At 34.8% G+C, this 19,193-nt stretch overlaps 2 protein-coding genes across 7 annotated transcripts; both read right to left on the bottom strand.

Annotated features, from left to right (window-relative positions):
* Positions 1 to 291: 291 nt before the first annotated feature.
* On the bottom strand, positions 292 to 1,143 carry LOC106664788. The gene has a single exon (XM_014390780.1). It carries the CDS (start codon positions 1,141 to 1,143, stop codon positions 292 to 294), a length of 852 nt encoding a protein of 283 aa, XP_014246266.1.
* A 4,765-nt stretch (positions 1,144 to 5,908) lies between these two features.
* Positions 5,909 to 18,202, bottom strand: LOC106664887 (E3 ubiquitin-protein ligase TRIM37-like). Of its 6 annotated transcripts, none has more exons than XM_014390946.2 (16): positions 17,733 to 18,188; positions 12,678 to 12,943; positions 12,410 to 12,620; positions 12,023 to 12,339; positions 11,576 to 11,965; positions 11,398 to 11,512; positions 10,561 to 10,682; positions 10,301 to 10,502; positions 10,095 to 10,209; positions 7,853 to 7,922; positions 7,665 to 7,786; positions 7,010 to 7,085; positions 6,862 to 6,926; positions 6,546 to 6,646; positions 6,347 to 6,456; positions 5,909 to 6,254 (listed from the first exon to the last, which is right to left on the bottom strand). In XM_014390946.2, exons 1-16 carry the CDS (start codon positions 17,778 to 17,780, stop codon positions 6,218 to 6,220), a joined length of 2,367 nt encoding a protein of 788 aa, XP_014246432.1. In that variant the 5' UTR covers positions 17,781 to 18,188; the 3' UTR covers positions 5,909 to 6,217. The 6 variants fall into 6 exon arrangements, with proteins under 6 accessions (XP_014246432.1, XP_014246431.1, XP_014246430.1 ...); XM_014390945.2 differs by lacking the exon at positions 17,733 to 18,188 and adding an exon at positions 17,302 to 17,584; XM_014390944.2 differs by having other exon boundaries at positions 11,576 to 12,339; positions 17,733 to 18,202.
* Between the last annotated feature and the right edge of the window lie 991 nt (positions 18,203 to 19,193).

Here is a 19,193-nt window from a genome sequence, read left to right as displayed (position 1 = left end):
CACTGTATGGTACCGAAGTAAAAGTTATAGTTATTGTAATATTAAAAATATTTTTGTGTAGTGTTTAGTGACCTTTAGTCAATGATGCAGACCGCATCTCACTATCTCCGAATAATCATTAAAAATATTATTAGGCGAGCACATACCTTTTAAATTTTAAAAAAAATCGATAAATTGACAGGTTACATGAACAAATGTTTATATAAAATAAATGAATCAGATGATTGAGAACACTGACTTATTTATATTTATTTGAACTATTTATCAATTTTTCACAGTGACGTATTTTTATTAGTACGCGTAAACTCCCAGTAAAACGACAACGGTCGTTATTCCTGCAATGAGAACCTGAACCTTCGAAAAGAGACGATCTGCTGAATTCAACTTCGAAAAGTCTGGAAAATCTGCCATACTGACAAATAATGAGACTTCCTGCCTGGTCTCGAAGAAAACGGCATGCACGTTCTTTCCGCAAATTAAAGGGCTTCCGACGTCAAATGTGAAATTACTGCTCACCCGGCCACACAATAAAAACTTGAAATCTTCATCTCTATTGAGAGGCACGTACGGGCTGCAGTCTTTAAGCAACACCACGTAGGCTTTTCTCAACCTGTTATCACCATGAGGAAGTTTCGCGTTGAGGACATGCTTATAGCCAAAGCCAAAAGCCAGGCACGTTGCTCCTTCCGCGCTAAGGGACTGGATCTTCGCCCACACCTCCTTGAGATCCGATGAAACGGTAGTTAACGGCTTAATTTCATCGGTGAATTGTAAAGATGTCTTCAATTTGATGATGCAGATGTCATGGGCGTATCCGGCTTGCAGTACCACGTTGAAAATCATGGAAAAAAGATTATGATAATAGATGAATTGTATCGCTCCGTCATCTTGGAGAGGACTCGACTCAAATGTCCTTTTACCGGAGACTACCCTGAACATTTGCGGCTCAAACTCATGTACGTATCCGTCTTCAAAGTACACGAAACAACTGCACGTTGTCATGATGTGTTCCTTGGTCACGATCGAACCCAAGCAGTAAAAGTAGAGTATCATTGATTGGACAATCACCACAAACGGATATTCACCTTTGGAAACAATTATACTCTCGTATTTTTCTCCATCCTTTGCCGCAATCGCTGTCATCTGCAACGAAATCAGCAAAACGGACAGTTCCAATAAAAATAATTGAACCATTAACACTGTGAGAGATATTAAAGCGGAATTATAAAATTTCATGTGATAGATTTTTAGTAATAAATTAAATGTTTAAAAAAGGCTGTTACTGCTATATAAATTTGTATAAACTCGAAATTTTCAAGTGACAATCGTTTAAAAAATGGAACATAACAGAAAATTGAATTTTTCTCTCCGATAACCTACTTTATTTGTTTTTACATCTAGTTATTTGCAGTATTAAAGTTTTCTTTTACACATTATTCAAGCAAGATCTAAAAAATCCAACAGAAATTGCTTTGTACCCGTAAAAAAGCAAGTCTTGAAATTGGAGTAACGATCAATATCATTGGTCTTCACAACTTTTACTGTTACGGATAAGAAATACTTCTTTAAACCTCGCCCACCACGACCAATATTGATCTATTCATTTTTTTTTCTTGTTGGAGTAGGAGCTCAGGCTGCATAGGCTTTTGTACCAAAAGAGGACAACTTGAGCAGTTTTCCGCTTTTTTTGGGGGCAATTGCAGCCTTGTTTCTGGTGATCCGAGTGATTTTCTAAGTTTACCACATCACACTTGGTTTGATAGTTCTACCTTTTAAATTTACTAGTTTTCGTGGTCCGTTTGACCAATTAATATCTTTCAATTAGTTAAGATTTTTAGTTAAGATAAAAATGCCAGTTTCACGAGCGGGATTCGAACCCACGACCTTCGGCTAGATACGCCGCTACTCTACCACTCGAGCTATCGTCGCTTCTATCCACTCGGGCACTAACTTCCCATCTCAACCCACCTTTTGAATTTTCCCTCCTTTTTGCCATTTTTCAAATGTGTAATCTATTTGATTCTCGGCGACAAATGAAATGGCCACGGAGAGCTTTAGTGAAGTACACTTCATTTTAACTAATTAAATTCACTAGTTTTAGACATTTGAAAAATGGCAAAAAGGAGGGAAAATTCAAAAAGGTGGTGTTGAGATGGGAAGTTAGTGTCCGAGTGTATGGAAGTCACGATAGCTCAAGTGGAAGAGCAGCGGCGTATCTTAGACCTTAGATAAAAGGATAATGAAATAATTAATATGGTCAATTTTGACCGCTAAACAAATACGGACGAGAACTTCTCAACCTATTGTCTTAAAGATCTACTTTTTGGCATTTTTGTATAATTATTCACGAAAATATAAGTGGTAAAGGTTACGATTAAAAGGACTCGGCCTATTCACTTCCACGAATATTGGTGGCATAAGTTTTGTTACTATCCAAAGCTTTGCTAAGGACTCACGTGTTCAGGTAAGAATTTTCCCCTTCCGGTAATACGAAGTTGAACTTGCGTCACTAACAAAAGGCAAGTTCTGCCGTTTCTTCTTCTTCCAGGCGATATCTGCACTGGCTTGTTTCTGTTGATCCGAGAGTATACCTATGCCTCCGGAGTGTGCAGAGTTCTACTATCTTTCTAATCTAGTTCTAAGACATTATAGGATTAATACGCTAAGAGGGAAAAAATCTGGCCACTCTTAGTATTTTTAATTATCTCTTATACAAACCTCCATTGATGATCGTACAACAATATTTGGTCCGTTTTAAAGGATTAGAGATAAATAAAAGGCAGAACAATTATCCCACTTGGGTTTAAAATTGGAGTTTGTTAATAAATCTTTGTATAGTCAATCTCGTCTTAGTTGGTTTTTCTATAAAGCTTCTTTCTTACGTCCGGTGGTTTGATGTTTTTTCTAAGTTGTACCATTTTTATGTTTCAAATTTGACTGAGTGATGGTTTTAAAAGATAAAGATTCGGCTAGGCTTAACATACCCAGAAAAACTGTCCAATGGTCTTCCATGATACCAAGATACTGGAGGTTACTCAAGAAGGCATATGTCAGGTCGCCATGTCACATCTCAGAGAGATGATTGTGTTATTGTTTCAAATGTACTCCCTAATCGTCATTTTACCGCTGTTGAGACCAAGGAACGACTTTAACAAGAAAATGTTAATGTCAGTTTGCGCATTGTAAGGCGGAGACTTTCAAAAGCTGGATTCCTGCGAGAAGGGCTGTCACTGGCCCCGAACGTCTGATTATGAACAGAACAGCTCGGTTAATTTCGCAAGAAATCTCATCAATTGGTCTCAGGCACAAATCTTCTTTTCGGATGAGTTAAGGTTTATTTTGAGGTATTCTAACGGCTGAGAGATGGTTTGGAAAAGAACAGGAGAGCGATATATCCCCGCAACATTTTCGTAGCTTCGGAAGTGGGTGTGTTATGGTTTTGGCAGACATTTCTATTGAAGGTCGCATAAACTTGATCTTCATCGAGGTTCCTAACAGCTGCTCGATACATAGATGTGTTATCAGAAGTTGTTCCTTTTATGCCACTAATTGGCGAAGGTTTTATTTGTATGCATGACAATGCAAGGCCCCACACAGCAAGGATCGTTTCGACTACTTGGAACCGGGTTCAATTCAATGTGGCCAGCATGTAGGCCCGACATATCCGACCGAACAACGTCCGAATGTTTTTGTGTAGTGTGTTAAGGTCGCTAAGTACGTTTTGAGGGGAGGAGTTTTAGTATGTCGAAAGTCTCTTTGTCTGAGATGGACGGGTAAGGTTTGTTATGTCAAAGGAGATTAGTCGGGCAGTTGGGGAGTATTGTTAAGTTATTTAGTTTTTCTACTAGATCTATAGTGTTTCTAACGCAGAATGTGTTTTTTAATTTTAAAAAAATTTAAAAAACATTGCGATAAAAAAAATTAAAAACTACGTAAATGACCGTCATCTGGACCGATATTGAGTACCATGACCACGCCCCGTAACGCTACTCCCCCCGTGACAAGCGACGGACCCAATGCTATCTCCCTACTGTGACAAAATGACAGACAGTTCCTCACTGAAGATGGCGCAATGCCGAAACGTTTGAATAACTCAAAAAAGTTGAGACAGGCACAGTAAGTGACCCCCGGTTCAACATTAGTATAATTTTGTTTTTCCTAATGTCTGACAAGTCCTTGATGCTATTTCAAACAGCTCAGAATTTCATTATCGATCAGGTTTCCTTTAGTGTTGCCAGGCTGTCTCCCTGGATATTTTGTTTACTTAATTTAAACAATTATTTAATAGCCAGCCTTTTGATAGTTTATGCAAGCTTATATGCATTTTAGTTTAATTATTTTTTTTTTTTTACGAAGGTTAGCAACAGCAGAGATCATATAACCCTCGGAGTGCCGGTGTTTTCGAAAAAAAGCCCATTTGTAAGTATGTCGGATTCGAATGCAGGGCCGCTGGATTCGAACCCGGGACCTTTACCTTACAGTGATGAGCGCCGTGTCAACGCCTAAACCGTTTCGGTCACCGACGCCCCTGAATTTTAGTTCTTAGTTTATTTCCATAGATAGCAGCTCATTACCTTTTCTCAGTCTTTAAGCCACCTGTATACCATATATTGCATTAACTGGGATCCTTTTCTCCCAGTCTGCCCTATTGGATATTTTGATTGAAAATTTATCAAATGTGAATTTTGGGATTAAGGTATGCTTTAATTGCTCATTTTTATTTGTACAAGACACAGCTTTCAAGCATGCCTTCCATTTGCCTGTGAACTGTTGCTGTAGCTCATGATTAAGGAGTGTTGTGGTTAAATTCAGGACTTCAAGGGCAGGAATGGTAGTTGTTCTTATTGCCAGTTTGCTGGCTGCATGCTAGCCTCTGGGCAGTATTGAGAATCCACTCTCAGTTGTAATTTCTTCATCAACCTAACCACCTATCCTTTAGGTTATAATGGGTCTAACAGCAACTCTGTATAACCAAGGACATCCTGGACTTAGTCCATAGCTTTTCATAAAATGGTTCTGGGTACCACTACTAAATTAATCTGCTGTTCAGTACTAAGCAGTTATTAATTGTATTTTCTTGGTATGCTCCCAGGCATCAATCATACTGTAGTTCATAATACAACTTTTTTTTTTAAATATTATAGTTACAACTTCACAAACCTGTACTGATAATTCATGAGTGTAAGGATTGTAAATAAAATATCGAAACACTTCTAAATGAAACTTTATTACATCAAACTTTTTTTTAAAGGTATAAAATATAAAATGTTTTTGTTTCCCCGTTGGTTCTCTTTGCGATCATTTGTAGGTTTTGTCTGCGTGATACATTTTCAACTAGCGTGGAATAAAATGCTTGACGTACTACAGGTACAAAGTGGTGAGAAAGGAGAATTCTGAACACAATTTTAAATGCATTGGTCAGCTTGTTTACATTTAGAATTATCGTTCTTTCGATATAAAGAAAGGCCTGTTTTAACTACATTTAAGAATTTAAATATTACAAAAAAAAAAAACTAAATGCAATGACAATTTAGTCAGTCATATAAACTTCTAATGCTTTTTGCAAGACAATTTGATTGCAACAAAAATTAAAGCATATGTTTCGTTTTTAAACTTTCCAAAGCGTTGCCACTAAACACCCTAGAATCATTTCTTTTGATTTAATAATAAACAATTTGGCAATGTTTGAAGTAATAAAAAATATTTATTTATTTATTTTTTAATTAAAAGTAAGGAATGACTTTTTAATCATTAAATATTTATATATAAGTAAAAAAATGCACACAATAAAACAACGTAACAAAAATTGCAAACTCGCTTTCAAATCAAAGTTAAACTAAATCACAGACATGCATTCATTATTAAGAAATGTCACGAACAATTTTTTATATTTGTTATTTAACTTTTGTTTTTTTTTTAAGTAATTTATTGTCATTAGGTGGAGATGATAAGTACTCCGCCATTATAGGTAAGACAATACTGTTCTGATATGACAATTAATTCGTGTTAATACTGTTAGTACCATAGAAACTTTTTTTTAAATTATTTCCCTCTCAATCTCTATCACTCTCTCTTTTTCAGGGATTGAATCGATTATAAAAATTACGTATAATTTAAAAAGACAAAACAATGAAAGAAAAATATTCGAGGACAATTCTAAGGAACTATTAGCGAAGGAAGTAAATAAAAGTTGAAAACGTCGGCCAGTTGTGGAGGTTTACACAGAGCCTGAGCTCGAACCTTTCCCATCAGAGCTGTAAAAAGAAAATTTTAAGATTTTTTTTTGGGGGGGAGGGTTCATTTTTGGACACCCATGACATTACACTGAATGTCTTTAAATTCTTACTTGTCACTTTTGAAACGGACTGGGAATTCCTTTTCCGCTTTCTCTTTCTCGGTCCCGTTACGAAGAGCATCCCCAATTTTGATCGAGCGTAGGAAATGTTCTAAATTTTCCTAAAAAAATGAACAAAACAAAATAGGGAAACGGTTCGAAAAAAATAAAAATAAAAATGTTGCTTTTTGGATTTTTGCGCCGTCCTTACCCGCAAGTGGGTGAAAGAAGTTGGTGACTGGGTTGAAGCTTGTGGGGTGTTTGCCGGAGTGCTCGGTGTCGGCCTTCTCTGTGACCTCAACAAGCTTAAACCTAACAATCAAAAGCCAAAATTAATCAAAATAAAATAACAAAATTGAAAAATAATTTGTCTTTATTTTTCCTTATTTTTTAGTTGTTATGTTTAGTATAATTGTTTAATTTATTTGATTTTTTATTTAATTTTTTTTTGTTTTTTTTTTGACAATCTCAAAACTGTTAAACACTGTGGAAAACTTGACAAAGGACTGGAGCGACTATGGACTAACCTTGGGGAGACAGCAAATGTTCGAAGGAAGGATTTCCTGGCAGGTCATCCAGCCTTGCCGCTACGCTGATGGAACAAAAAAAAAAAAATAAAAACAATGATAAAATAAAAACGGTTTATTTTCTGATACAAGAATGGATATATTATACTTTTGTGAATTCCCGTTCGCTTCCGTATTCACTGCACTTGCGGTAGCTGAAGATTCCCTGTGAGCTCTTGAAGAACCTAAAAAAGCAGGTAATGTAATTGAAAATAATATTTTTTTTTTAATTTACAATTAATTAAGGTTTTTAGTTGAGATAAAAAAGTCAATGGCACGAGCGGGATTCGAACCCACGATCTTCGGCTAGATATGCAGCTGCTCTACCACTTGAGCTATCGTTACCTTGATCCACTCGGACAATAACCTCCCATCTCAACCCCACCTTTTGAATTTTCCCTCCTTTTTGCCATTTTTCAAATGTCGTGTAATTGGATCGGATTCTCGGCGACAAATGAAATGGCCACGGAGAGCTTTAGTGAAGTATACTTCATTTTAATTCATTAAATTCACTAATTTCGTGGTCCGCTTGACCAATTAATATATTACAATTTAAAAGTGAAAAATGGTCTGAGTGGATCAAGGTCACGATAGCTCAAGTGGTAGAGCAGCGGCGTATCTAGCCGAAGATCGTGGGTTCGAATCCCGCTCATGCCATTGACTTTTTTATCTCAACTAAAAACCTTAATTAATTGTAATATATTTATTGGTCAAGCGGACCACGAAATTAGTGAATTTTTTAAAATATACATCCTTGTGCATACCTGGAGGGGATGTGATTGGCGAATAGTGCGAGGAATCATGGAGGAAAAAACTATGTGGGTCTTGCATGTCGAATATGCGCATGAGCATTATTTCATCCTCCAAGCTTTGCAAAGCTATATCTCTATAATTAAAAGAATCGTTGTTTATTTAACGACAAAAATCTGATAAATAAAAACATTAAAATTACCCAATACTGTTATCAGATCTATCCCTTTCAAACAGCCTTTGTGCCATAGATAATTCAATATCATTGTCACCTAAGCAAAATAAAATTCTTCATTAAATTTAAAAAAATTAATATCTTAAATTATAATATATAATTAATTAAAAGTTAATCCACTACTTGCAAAAGTTAATTTTTCCAAACTATATTAGGATTTGCCAATAAGCTCTTGTAATTTTGACAAATTGGGATTTGTAAAACCTTTTTTTACAAATTAGCCATTTTAGCCACCAATTAGCCAATTATAAATTAACACAAAATTAACTCTTTTTAATTTTAATTTAACCCATTTCCGAGCAAACAACCCCTTTTTCCTTTCAAATTAACTCACTTCCACACCAAATTAGCTCTTTTGAATTTCATTTTAACCAATTTCCGTGCCAAATTAACCCCTTTTTAATTTAAAATTAATTCACTTTTTTATGTCAAATTACCCATTTTTAATTTCAAGCTATCCCATTCCCATACCAAAAACTCCTTTTTAAGTTCAAGTTAATACATTTTTAAGCTCAAATTAGCCATTTTTCATTTCAAATAAACCCATTTACACACCAAATAAGCCCTTTTTAATTTCAATTTCACCCATTTCTGTGCCAAATTAACCTTTTTAATTTCAAATTAAACATATTTTGGTTCAAATTCGCACTTTTTAATTTCAATTTTTTTTAAACTAATCTTTTTATTGTTAAATTAACATTTTTCGCACCAAATTGACCATTTCAAATTACCCCTTTTTGACCATTACTTAAAAAAACCTTTATTTTTATAATTATTTTGGAAATATTTATAATTTTATTTGAATCCATTTTCGTATGGTATTTTACATAAAAGCACAATTATTTTCTATTTAAAAAATTATTTTTAAAAAAGAATCATTTGTTTCTATGATTAATATTATATATATTTTTATTTCAATTGTAATTAATTTTAATATGGTCATCTAAAGCCCAATTACTTTTTTTTAATCTAAGAAAATTAGCAAATATAGAGGAATTTTACTATACATATATATATTTCATAGCATATCCTAAGTTTTTTATTGCTTTGAAAAAGAGGTTAATTTGAAACAAAAAATATTTGAAATTAAAAAAGGGCTAACTTGACTTTAAAAGAGGGTGATTTTAAATTAATAATGGCTTATTTGAAGGAAAAAAGGACCTTTTGAAATTTAAAAAAAGATTAATTTTTAGTTAAAAATGGATAATTTGAAATTAAAAAGGGGTTAATGTGGAGTTACAAAGGGGTTAATTTGAAAATGAAATGGGTTAATTTTAAATTTAAAAAATGTTTAATTTGAAATTAAAAATGCGTTAATTTGAAATTAATAATGGGTAATTGTAGGTTGAAAAGGGATCACCATTTGACATGTGACAAGGTTCATAGAAAGATTCAAAGGGTTAATTTGATATTAAAAATGATTAATTTTAAGTTAAAAATGGACAATTAGAAATTTAAATAATTAATTTGAAATTAAAACGGGATTGATTGATGTTAAAATGATTAATTTGGTGTATAAAAAGGACTAATTTCAAGTTTAAAAGGGTTAATTTTTCAGAAAAATTTATGTTATTTTGATGATCATGCTGTTAATTTGATTACCATGTAAAAATACAAAATATACGGCAAAAGCACTTAGTGATCATGATAATGTCATATGATCACTGGACCAACCAAACTTGGTTAATTTAAACTTTTAGGTTTATTTAGGCTTTTAAATTCTTAAGGTTCAAAATTTTTTCTTACTTCAAAGTGACAGGCACATCATACATCGAATGACTGTTATCAGATAATCTAATTAATTAATATTCTCTTAACAAAAAATAAAAAGAAGAAATAAATGGTTGAGTGTTGTAAACAAGACGGGATTTATTTTACGATTCTTAAGATTCTTGAGTGATTTCTCAGAGCAAAACTGCATTGAACGGAACTCCAAAAGTGGTCTAGCGCTAACGATTTTTTAAAAACCAAATGTGGTCACATATGAAGGGAGTGCGACTCTTGTTTGATCGGAAGATCATTTTCATTAATAGGCTCTTCATTGCTGTCGACGTCGGCCCAGTTTATCTGATAACCAGTTTCGGTCGATGATGAGCTGTCACATTCGCCAAAATCGAGAACTACAACAAATTCTAGAAAGTGAGTGAGGAATGTGTTGTTCTCAAATTTTGCCGAAATATAATGAAGTTTTTATTTTAGAATGGTGTACCTGAGGCAGTTTCGTCGTCAATATCGTTCTCGTCATTGCTGTTGCTCTCATCATTGCTGTGAAGACGATTCAAAGCTTGCACATCACATCCATCAAAAGGATCGCAATCACTATCCTAAAAATTAAATCAGAAAAATTATTTATTTATATATATTTTTATGTGTATCTTTTGTTAATTTATAAGAATTATTTTACTAGATTATTACATCACTGTCAGATAAATTTATAGTGAGGGTTGGTGACTGTAGGTCAGTTGTGCTTGATGGTGCAGAATTCAGGTGAATCCTTTTGCTCCCGTTGACACTTTTGCCACTACCGGAAACAGTCGAATTTACCGTCGTGCTGCTCATGCTGCCCTGTACAGGTGCCACATTGGTTGGTTCGTTTGTTACTACACGATCATTAGACCTGTCAACTCGCTAAATTATTTTTTTATCTTAACAGCACAAATGTGAATTTATTTTACCTAGAGTTGTTAGAGACTGGCGAGGCTGGCGGGATGTTCTGGACATCCTGAGTTGTAACGTCATTCATCGAGTTGACGCATCTCGCCTTGTCCATCATGAAACATGTTGCAGTTCCAAGTTTCTGCAAAAATAAAATTGTTCCATCATCTTTTTACTAAACATTTTTGTCTGTCAAATTAAGCTTTTTTTCCTTTCAGATTATTTCCTTTTGCCCTAAATAAACAATTCATTTCAAATGAACCCATTCCTACACCAAATTAGCCCTTTTTAATTGCAAATTAATCCATTCCCAAACTAAATCAGCCCTTTTTGATTGCAAATTAACCCATTTCCACATCAAATTAACCCCTTTTTAATTTCAATTTAACCCAGTCCCACACAAAATTTGCCCTTTTTAATTCCAATTTAACCCATTCCCACACCAAATTAGTCCTTTTCAATTTCAATTTAACACATTTCCGCACCAAATTTACTCCTTTTTAATTAACCCTTTTCTAATTAACCCTTTTTTAAGTTCTTATTAGCTCTTTTTAATTTCAAATTAATCCTTTTTAGTTAACAAAAAATGTTGATTCAAAGTAAAAACAGTTTATTTGAAGTTAAAAGGATTAATTTAAAATTAAAAAGGAATAATTTAATGCAAAAAATAGTTATTTGATGGGAGAAAACTATATTTAAGTGCAAAAAATTATATTATGTAACTTAGCTGTTTTAGACTAGCAAAGTTAAAAAGAGTTAATTTGAAATTAAAAAGGGTTAATTTGATGCAAAAATGAATTAATTTGATAGGGGGAAAACTAAATTTAAATGCAAAAAAATTATATTATGCAACTTACCTGTTTTAGACTAGCAATTTCTTCACTATATTGAGACTGTCTTCGTTCTAGCTGACCAATATACCACTGTTGATCTCTACATTTTTGAAAAAATGTTGGAGGCCTGACTTGAAATCTTGAAAAAAAAAAATATAAACAAAAATCAATTGTTTTAAGAATAATAAATACAACAGAATACCTGAGAATAAGTGTGTCGTTTTCAGTATTTAAATAACCTTCGCTTGCCAACAAGTCGATCCTGAAGAATCTGTTGTATCCCCAGCACTCTCCGACCTCAAAGTCCGATGCGAATTCTCTGACGATGTTTTTGTTTGTGTTCCGTGTCCCCTGGTGGACCATTTCAACTCTGTACTCATATTTCGATGAGTCTGGTAGTCCTGCGGTCAGCTCGAGGAACACAGAAAGGTAGTTGCCTCTGACAACTCCGTTGCCATCTGGGTAAACCTTCAACCTCCAGCATAGACCGTTGACGTGGAGAGGTGATGAATATACCGGATCCGCCTTGTGTTGCAGTTGTGTGAATTGTTGCATGACAAACGTGCTTGAATCGTAACTGGGCACAATTTCACTACAACAACGCATACCGTTATGCATCTGTATAGACAAAAGCGTATTTAGACTATACCTGAAAAAATCAGCAGGTACTGTAGGTATTATGAAATTTGACATGGGCTTCTTTCTGATCTGATGAATCATCCTTGATAGCTCTGCAGAACTTGATATCAACTCTGATCTTGTTCGTGACTGAAGGCTGTGTTCAACCTCGTGCAATAACGACTCGACATGTTCTGTTTCTGCTGTCAGAGCAGTTTTGTGACTCATCAAAGTTACAAGTTTCGTCTTTAGTTGAGCATCAAGACGAGCAATCATCAGCTCAACAGCATTTCTTATTTCCCTGACACGTTCATCTTTCGCATTTCTGACCACTTCAACATTTCTCTCCTACAAATCATTTCCAGAAAACCAGAAGCATGTATCAATTCATTCCGAATCATTTTAAAAAAATCCTTACCACATCTTGGACTAAACTTAGGAGTTCCATCAATCGCCTTCTCAATTGTGCAATCTCGTCCTTAATTTGAGTAGTGTGCTGCTCATAAACTTCCTCTAGAGGCTTGAACGTATGCCCAGAATGGGTTCCACCCCATAATGCACATTGGTGGCAGATACATCTTCGACAAGTCCAACAGTAAACTGAAAGTTTTTCCTCATGTACAGTACAACTGAAAGAAGAAAAAAAAATTAAAACAAATAATAAAAATTGCGAGTGATAATTGTACCGATCACGATCACAGCTATCGCCCCTGGCCGAGTTGCTACCAGCAGCCTGCAATGTGTCAAGCTGCTGGGTTACGTCCTCGACCCATCGGCAGTTGACGAGCTCGTGCAGGTGGAGAGAGGCACGACAGTGTGGGCACTGTGACCTCTGCTCCGTCAGCCATCTCCTTATACACATATAACAGCAGAGTTTTGAGCAGTGTGGGCAAAGGTGCGCATCTCGCAGTTTTTCCATGCAAATGAAACATCTGAAGACTTCAGCGAGTGACTAAATAAGACCACAATGAAAAAATTATCCAAATAAGCATTGTTTACTTTTTTTAAGACTAAAGCAATTTAAATAATATAAAAAATAAAAATATATTTAGTGTAATTGTAATACTAAGTAATGTAATGTATAATGTAGGGTGATGAACCTGTAATTTGGTCATTGCCATTTCATTTTGATACTTTTTACCCATATTAAAGTTCATGAGGAACAGAAAGAATACAGGTTCTGTGAAGCCAGTTGACACCATGATCCCAAAATTCAGTTTTGATGAGAAATTTCAAATTAAAATACCTGATAGAGCCGATTGGGAGAAAGGGTTCTCGATCAATGCCGATTAGATATAACATAGCTATTATACATTGCACCAAGGTGATAAAAATGGTGGGTAATACCAAAAAAAGAAGCCATTTATTCAGACAGTCAGGTAGCACTAAAGGCAACTATTTCATCAATAGTAAAGTAAAAGATTGCATCAAGGTCCTGTAAGGCATCGAGGAAAACAACAAAAAAAAATTTTTTTTTTTTTTGGTACGACAGCATACAGGGCAGAGGGGCAATGAGAAGGATAGCCAATGAAAGTTTGATCAGGAATGCTACCGGACCCTTACTCTTTTGCAATATACTAAATCAAAAACAAACAAAAATTCTATCAGACAATGGGTTAAGATTGAGTTCTCTGTTCAATGGGATTGTATTCCAGGAATGAGGTAGGGGAGTTCATCAAAGAAAAAGAAAAAAGTAACTAACAGCATATTTACCTAGGACATGTTAGGATTTAGGACTGAATTGATAGTAAGACTGCTAACTTGACCCTGCAGACTCCAAATGTATATGAATAACCTCTGGTGATGCAAGGGCCTACGCAGACTGAAATTCTTACTCCTGGAAGAGGAAAAACCAAGCGGTGGAGGATACACACGGGATCCCTTGGCAAAGTTTTGGGATTTGCTAAAAAGCCTCAATTTTAACAAAAAAAAAGCTCTAGATAATAATGGAAAATGCACAATAGACCAATACTGGTCTTGGTTCACATCATAAAGAGGCCTTTCATACCACAACATGTTGAATGGTTCTACATTATTGAAATTTGTCTTCTCAAGGCAAAGAATACAACTCCAACTATTCACAATGTTGGAAAACTAACTCCTCTTTGCATTTCGTCCTTCCCGGCCATCAAAGTAAAATGCAGCAATGACCTAATAAAACAATGGCAAAAACAAATTGCAGCTTACAGTACACTATTGTAAACCTTTATTCTACGTACAATAGGTCACGCTAAAAGGACATGATTAGTGTTGGAAGAGTACCTAAGCCCTCATTTTCCCATTCCTTGCCATCGAGGTAAGAATCTGCAACTATCGGCATCTATGTTATCCAACCACATGTATCACTTACAAGCAATGCTCATCCTAAATTAAAATACTGAGAACTGGTTAGTCCATGGATGTTTCAATGACTTCAAACCTTTCATCTGTTAAATTCACTAATTTAGTGGTCTGCTTGACCAATTAATATATTACAATTAATTAAGGTTTTTCGTTGAGATAAAAAAGTCAATGGCATGAGCGGGATTCGAACCCACAATCTTCGGCTAGATACACCGCTGCTCTACCACTTGAGCTATCGTGATAATAGAGGTCTGGTGACGATCCACTCGGAAACCAAAAAATGGAGGGAAAATTCAAAAGGTGGGGTTGAGATGGGAAGTTGGTGTCCCAGTGGATCGAGGTCACGATAGCTCAAGTGGTAGAGCAGCGGCGTATCTAGCCTAAGATCGTGGGTTCGAATCCCACTCATGCCATTGACTTTTTTATCTCAACTAAAAACCTTAATTAATTGTAACCTTTCATCTGTGTACATAAGGTCACCCTAGAAGGAGATAACATTCTTTTACCCTGATGTTTCATCAATGAAATGTTAAAAATTTGTTTTCTAAAAGCAAAGATATCACCATATATACCAGGTGTTGGAAATCTAGCTAAACCTTGAGTATTTGTCCTTTCTGATCATTAAGCTAGCTGACTCTATTTCGTAGCTATCAACCAACGACACCTATTATTATAAATAAATTATGGGTTATCAAAAACTGGAAATTGTTGATTTCATAGAATGCAATGCAAGATGTTTGATTGAACCTTTAATCTGAGTATCAGTATGTCCTCGGCGATCATGAATTACTTTTTACCCCATCATGTCAACAGGATTGTTCTACATTGCTAAAATTTGACTTCTGAAAGCAAAGAAATCATCACCTAAGCTATCATTTTGTCCTAGTTGGCCATCAAGTTAAGACTATAGCAATAAGGACCTCATAAACCAACAGTATTATTATAAAGCAAATAGCAGATTACACTGAGCTGGAATCTGTAGTAAAAACAAGACCTTGATAATGTAAAGATCGACCAGCTACTACTCATAACATATTTGGTGGTATCGGGGATGTGGTCCAATGAATGATTTTTTTAAATATCTATTGGGCACAGACATAGGAGTCAAGAATGGTGTGGAATGGGATGCTAGTTCCACCATTTCTTTACATCTCCCCATCCAAAGTCGTTTATGAGGACCAATGGAATGCTTGTAAACAGGGATTCTATGTCTAAGGATGCCAGCATTTCATCATTTTCGTCAGTGTGGTTTGATAGTTCTTTTACCTTGTATGAATTTGTCAAGTTACAATCTAACTAACAATTTTAAGATGTCTGCTACAATTTTTGACAGTCCAAATCCTAGGCTGTTTATCAATGAAACAATAATACATAATTGTGGGTCTGCTTTATAGACGTTTGGAAGTCCCATATATTTTTCGGCATATCGCATTGTTCTTTTTTAATCGTGATCATTGTTTTTTGGTCGATATATTTTTCTTTTAGGGGTTTTACTATTTCATTACATTTCGTTTGGATCATTCTAGTGGGGTACGTTTTTCTTACTTTATAGTTTTCTAGTAGTTTTCATTTTTTCCTCGCAGTGTGATTTTTTCCATAATTACCATCGTTTCCTTTGTCAGCTTTTGTGATGACTAAATTTGGGTTATTTTTTATGAATGATTGAGCTTTGTTTTATAATTGTTCGTTTTTTAATTATTATATTTTATATATATTTTTTTAATGGAGTCAAATTGCATAACCTGTGATTGTTCCATTTTTTACATTATTGACAACTTCAGTTCTTACGATATTTCTTTCTTTTTGATCATTTATATAATCAATTATCATTTCTACATCTGTAATTACTACTTTATTGGAAGTTACCATTTTTATATGGCAAATTGTACATAGAGCCTAAACGTAGTATGTTGTTCACTTCACTAGGAATTGTTACATTGGTAAAATTTTTACAAATTTGTCTGTTTGTAGAGGTGATATGTGTGGTACTTAAGCATGTTTTAATTTTAAGAATTTTTTGTTGACAATTTCAAACTCTTTTTTGAAATAGTGTTCACAAAACTTTTGTTGATATGGATATGTATGGGTGGGAATGTTGTCCTTAGACTTTTAGACTAATCAATTGTTTTTGGAAGTTTTTCAAAAGTCCATGTAAATGTTTCTATTTCTATACTTAAAAGTTTTTTTAAATTTAATAATTCTTTGTAAATTAAGTGATTAATTGGACAACCTGGTTCTGTCTGTGAGAACAAGTTCTTTTGGTTGTTTATAATACGTGTTGGAAAAATTCCTTGGGTTCTATATTCATTGCCCACATCCCCGAATCCCACCAAATATATTGTTTATTCTGCTTTACACGGGACATCCTAAAGGGCATTAGGATACTTAGTATTGTAAGATGACCTAAGACATCATTTGTCCTTCTGGGCCATCAAGTTAAGATAGCTATCAGCGACCTCATAAACTAACAGCATGCATTACTAAGAAACAAATTGCATCTCACTCTAAAATGAAATACTTTCAGAGCAATAAAAGATTGCAATAACTGTATTTCCTTAATGCAAGTCAACAGCTTAAATAGCCTCAAATCTTTATTCTGCATAAGTCCCTCTTGTAGTGTTGGAAGTCTACCTAAGCATTCATTTTGTGCTTTCGACCTATCAACGTAAGACTATGCAGCTGATGACATCTATGTCACCCAACCAATCATAGCTGTTACAAGTAATGAGAACAACGGATTCTTACACAAGAATGCTGAGCACTATTTAGTCCATGGCCATTTTAATAACTTCAAATGAGAATCGAACGCATGACCTGACAGCTCGGTGGTAATTTTAATCATAGTTACAGAACTTCCCCACAAAATGGAATCACATCATCATTTCTAAATTCACAGACTAATGTGAAACCCTCGGCTGATAAATGGATGGCACGATCGGACAAACAAGAGTTGAGATGACAAGTTACCGCATTGGATCCGTCACCGCAGCTGGATTGAGCGACGTCCATTCCATTCATTGTTGTTCTTTGTAGTTTCAACTTAGAATGCCTTTAAAAAATGTTGTCCCGAATAATTTTAAAAATCTTGACGTTTTGAAGAGAAGAACCTAAGGAGCGAATGACGTTAATTTTTTATATATAACTAAGAACCTGCGCATGCAAACGAACGCCATTACGGACATTTATCACATATGTAAGAAAATAAAAACATGTGGATTTGAAGTTTTTTTTAGAAAAACGTCAAAACGGGATATTTGATAGCTTTGCGAACTTTTCAATTCGCGCCTTTTGAGACAAATCTTGACCGAATATCACTAAGATAACAAGGTTTTTTTATTGACCCTTGACCCGTATTTATGTTTAAATATAAATAAATATTATTTTGAAACGGGGCAAACCTCGACGCTGTGATCTTCGTCGTTCTTGAGGTTTTCTCTGCCCGCCATCTTCAGTTATTTCGTCCAGTTGTTATTCGGCCGAGATCTCTTACCAGCAGACGATCCTAGAACGTATTATTTGCCCGTTGTCGCCTTTCAAATCGGTTTCGACTGGTTCAACCTAGAAGAGGCATGTTTCACCTTATAGCCAATTACCACGGACCCGGCTCGCCACGAAGGATCAACGAGGTGGAAATTAAACCCGAGGAGTTGTAAATTTGCTCATAATTTAACAAAAAGGCCGAAAAGAAAATCTATTAAAAACTAATTTTTATAACCAAAACACATCCCTGAGCTACTGATATGAGAGATAGAGATTAGAGAGAGATAGGACGGAAACAGTGTTGCCTACACAAACTCAACAGAAAAAAACTCAAATAAACAAAACAAATTCCTTTGTTTACAACAAACCTTTACGTAATCATTACATAATTTACCAAAACTGGTTAGAAAATAAAATATTAAAAGAATAAAACAATCTCGAAGATAAAATCACGGAAAAATAGATTTGTGAAAGAACTCTTGGAGGGGAGCATCGTGGAAATTTCTACTCAACTCAATTTTAAAGCGTAAACAAATTGTGGCCGAATAAGTAAGAAACAAATCAATAACAAATGTCTTAAAACAACAAAATGCTTCCATTATATCAACAACAACCGCATTTAGCATTTTAATTTAATGTTAATATTTTTTTTACAATTTTCGTGATTCTCACAGCCTAGCAAAATCTACAGTTCACTCATTTTTTAAAAACCAGTTTTTGCAGGTAGCTTTTAACGTTATTCAGTTAACTCCAGTCCATACAATCACATTGAAATAAAAATGTGATAAAGTATTCGAAAATGAATACAAAGACCTGTATTTTGGGAAATGTTAAGTCACACCAAAATAATTTTTTTATACTTTAACAAATTTGCGATCCCACATCTGTTTATGGCTCGAAGAGGATTGAAGATTGAAAATAGTTTGCCTCGTGTAGAAGGCAACGAGAAGGCCGATGCCCTTGTAAGAAGAAAGGCTGAAACGGCCCAAGCCTTTCTGTGTCTTAGGAATGCACTCTATCAATGAGCACCTCAGATGGAAGGATAAAAAGAAAATGAGGGAAGACTAGAACTCACTCATTGAACAGTAACAATCCAACAACCTCCTAACAAACTTTGGAAGGAAAAAAGTAACAGAATGCAGTAAAAGAAGCAGGAAAAATCTACGAATCCTAACAGTATTCTGGACAGTGCAAACTAAATGGACATTTGACGAAAATTGGCATAACCCAACTCGGCAAGTGTAGATTCTGCAAAGAAGCAGAGGAAACCTACTAGCAAACTTTGGTGCTACACTTGCACCTCAGGAAAACGTGTTTTGAAATGTACAATGTAATCGTAGAAGAGATTCAACCACTGAAAGTTGGCCTTCTAATCAAGT

Source organism: Cimex lectularius, unplaced genomic scaffold (assembly GCF_000648675.2).
Source record: "Cimex lectularius strain Harlan isolate CLEC.00 unplaced genomic scaffold, Clec_2.1 scaffold105, whole genome shotgun sequence".
Lineage (NCBI taxonomy): Eukaryota > Metazoa > Arthropoda > Insecta > Hemiptera > Cimicidae > Cimex > Cimex lectularius.
The sequence above is the reverse complement of the archived record's forward strand: the minus strand, read 5'-3'. Positions and strand labels throughout refer to the sequence as shown.